Source organism: Sus scrofa, chromosome 1 (genome assembly GCF_000003025.6).
Source record: "Sus scrofa isolate TJ Tabasco breed Duroc chromosome 1, Sscrofa11.1, whole genome shotgun sequence".
NCBI lineage: Eukaryota > Metazoa > Chordata > Mammalia > Artiodactyla > Suidae > Sus > Sus scrofa.
In genome coordinates, this window is record NC_010443.5 from 262,876,255 (window position 1) to 262,878,545 (window position 2,291).

The following is a 2,291-nucleotide window of genomic DNA, read 5'->3' on the forward strand; positions in this document are numbered from 1 at the left end:
GAGAATGAGTGGGGGGATGGGAATATGAGAATGGTGAAACAAAGTGTGGCTAAATGTTAACAGGCTGAAAGGTGTGCAAGAGTTTTTTAATCTAGTCTTGTAATTCTTCTGTATGGTTGAAACAATTTCAAAATAAAAATTAAAAAAGCCCTTGATTAAACACTAAAAATTATTTATTGTATTATATCTGGGTAGTTATGTACATGTCTTTCTGTAAGATGAAATAGTAAGTACACATAAAGAATTTCTTGGTATTATACCTGAAACTTATGTAACACTGTAAATCAACCATACCTCAATAAAAATGTAAATAAAATAAAATTAAAAATAATTACTCTGTACTGAAAAAAGGAATGATGACAATTTTAAAAACAAATGAAGTTTTCAGTGTCTTAGAAGGTTAAAATCATCTATGAAAAAAAAGGAGCATGATAAGCTGGAACAGGAGTGCTATAATATAAACTCTACAACAGGATACATTTTTTTTAAACTTGGATTCTCAGAATATAGAAAATTGCCTGGCACATAGTAGTCATGCAATAGATACTTTAGGGTGCAAGTTTTTTTTAAATTCATGCAGTTAGCTTTTTCATATTAGAAGTGATATCTCTGGAGAAAAGAAAACACCCATTTCCAAGGCTAAAATTAATCCAATAACTGTAGACTGTTCTCAATACAAACATCCAAATTAAGCAGAAAAGTCTATCATTGTGGAATGGGGAAATTTGACCAAAGGTAAAGGGAATGACCCAATAACAATGACCATTTAAAGGAGAGTTAGAAAAGTGCTAGAGACATGGGTGATCAACACACAACTTTTTAAGGCATTTCTAACAAGGTCAGTGAGTAAATAAGAACATGGTTAAATTATTCTCACTTGGCTAAAATGTTACTCTTTCTGAAAACAAGCCCCAGAGCCAAAGTCATGTCTCTGTTTCTCAGACTGTAGATGAAAGGGTTCAGCATGGGGTGACCACTGTGTACATCACAGAAGCTATGATGTCCTTATCATGGGACTGGCCTGATGAGGAGGAAAAGTACACTGCCATCATTGTTCCATAGAATAGAGACACCACAGAGAGGTGGGAGCCACAGGTGGACAAGGCTTTGCAGATCCCTTTCATAGAGGGTACCTTCAGGATGGAGAGCCCAATATGGCCGTAAGAGACCAGGATGCCACTCAATGGAAAAATGACAACAGCAGGCCCTAGAGTGAATATGAGCAGCTCATTGAGGGATGTGTCTGAGCAGGAGAGTTTGACTAGGGCAGCAAGGTCACAGAAGAAGTGGGGGATGATGTTGTCAGCACAGAAGGACAGTTGAGCCAGGAGGAGGGTGTGGGTCAGTGCAGCGGCACAGGAGAAGAGCCAGGATCCAGCCAACAGACACAGACACAGCTCCTCTCTCATGATGATGGCATAATGGAGAGGGTGACATATGGCCACATACCTGTCATAGGCCATCACTGCAAGAAGAAGGTTATCAATGCAACCAAAAAACATGAAGAAATATGTTTGTGTTATACACCCTGCATAAGGAATGGATTGATCTTGAGTCTGCATGTTCTTCAGCATCTTAGGGATGGTGACAGATGAAAAGGAGATGTCAGAGAGGGCCAGGTGACTGAGGAAGAAGTACATGGGGGTGTGGAGGCGAGGGTCCAGCCTGATGAGCAGGATGATGAGCAGGTTCCCCAGCACTGTAGTCAGGTACATGCCCAGGAACAGGGCAAATAAGATGCCCTGCTTCTCTGGCTGAGTGGGGAGCCCCAGAAGGAGGAATTCAGACATGCTGCTCTGGTTCTCCCTCCTCATGCTCCTCTCCTGTTTGCTGGCAGGTATAGAGTTTGAGAGAAGCAGAAACCATCACGTTATGATTTATAGCAGCCAGGTAAAGAGGGAGCTTTTCTTCTGCTGAATATGCCAAGGTCTGTCTGCATTGCTATGACCCTACAAATATCTTTTAAATTTGGTGGCATCATCATGTGAAATGAGAGAACTTAATATCAGTTAAGAGTGGATACAGAAGAGAAACTGGCTCAGTGGCATATTTTCATCATCTAGGAGAGCATCAGCCTCTTAATCATCATTTGCTACTACATATAAAATTATCTATACAATATGTATATACATGCACAAAAAACAACCTCTCATGACCTCATCAACCTGCACAATCTAAAATGAAAAGTGATATTATTAAGAAAGTTCAAAGAGAGAATCCAAGAATGTCTCCTCTATCCATCTTAAGGAACTAGGAATAAGAAGTGGCTTAAGGGAGAGCTCACAGAAGTG

General features: G+C 40.0%; 1 protein-coding gene across 1 annotated transcript; it reads right to left on the bottom strand.

Annotated features, from left to right (window-relative positions):
* Positions 960-1,988, bottom strand: LOC100521885 (olfactory receptor 1J4-like). Its single transcript, XM_013993826.2, has one exon. It carries the CDS (start codon positions 1,812-1,814, stop codon positions 960-962), a length of 855 nt encoding a protein of 284 aa, XP_013849280.2. The 5' UTR covers positions 1,815-1,988.

What these genes read in the sequence shown, in the direction of transcription:
- LOC100521885 (XM_013993826.2), bottom strand. Translation starts at nt 1,814, where the DNA reads ATGAGGAGGGAGAACCAGAGCAGCATGTCTGAATTCCTCCTTCTGGGG.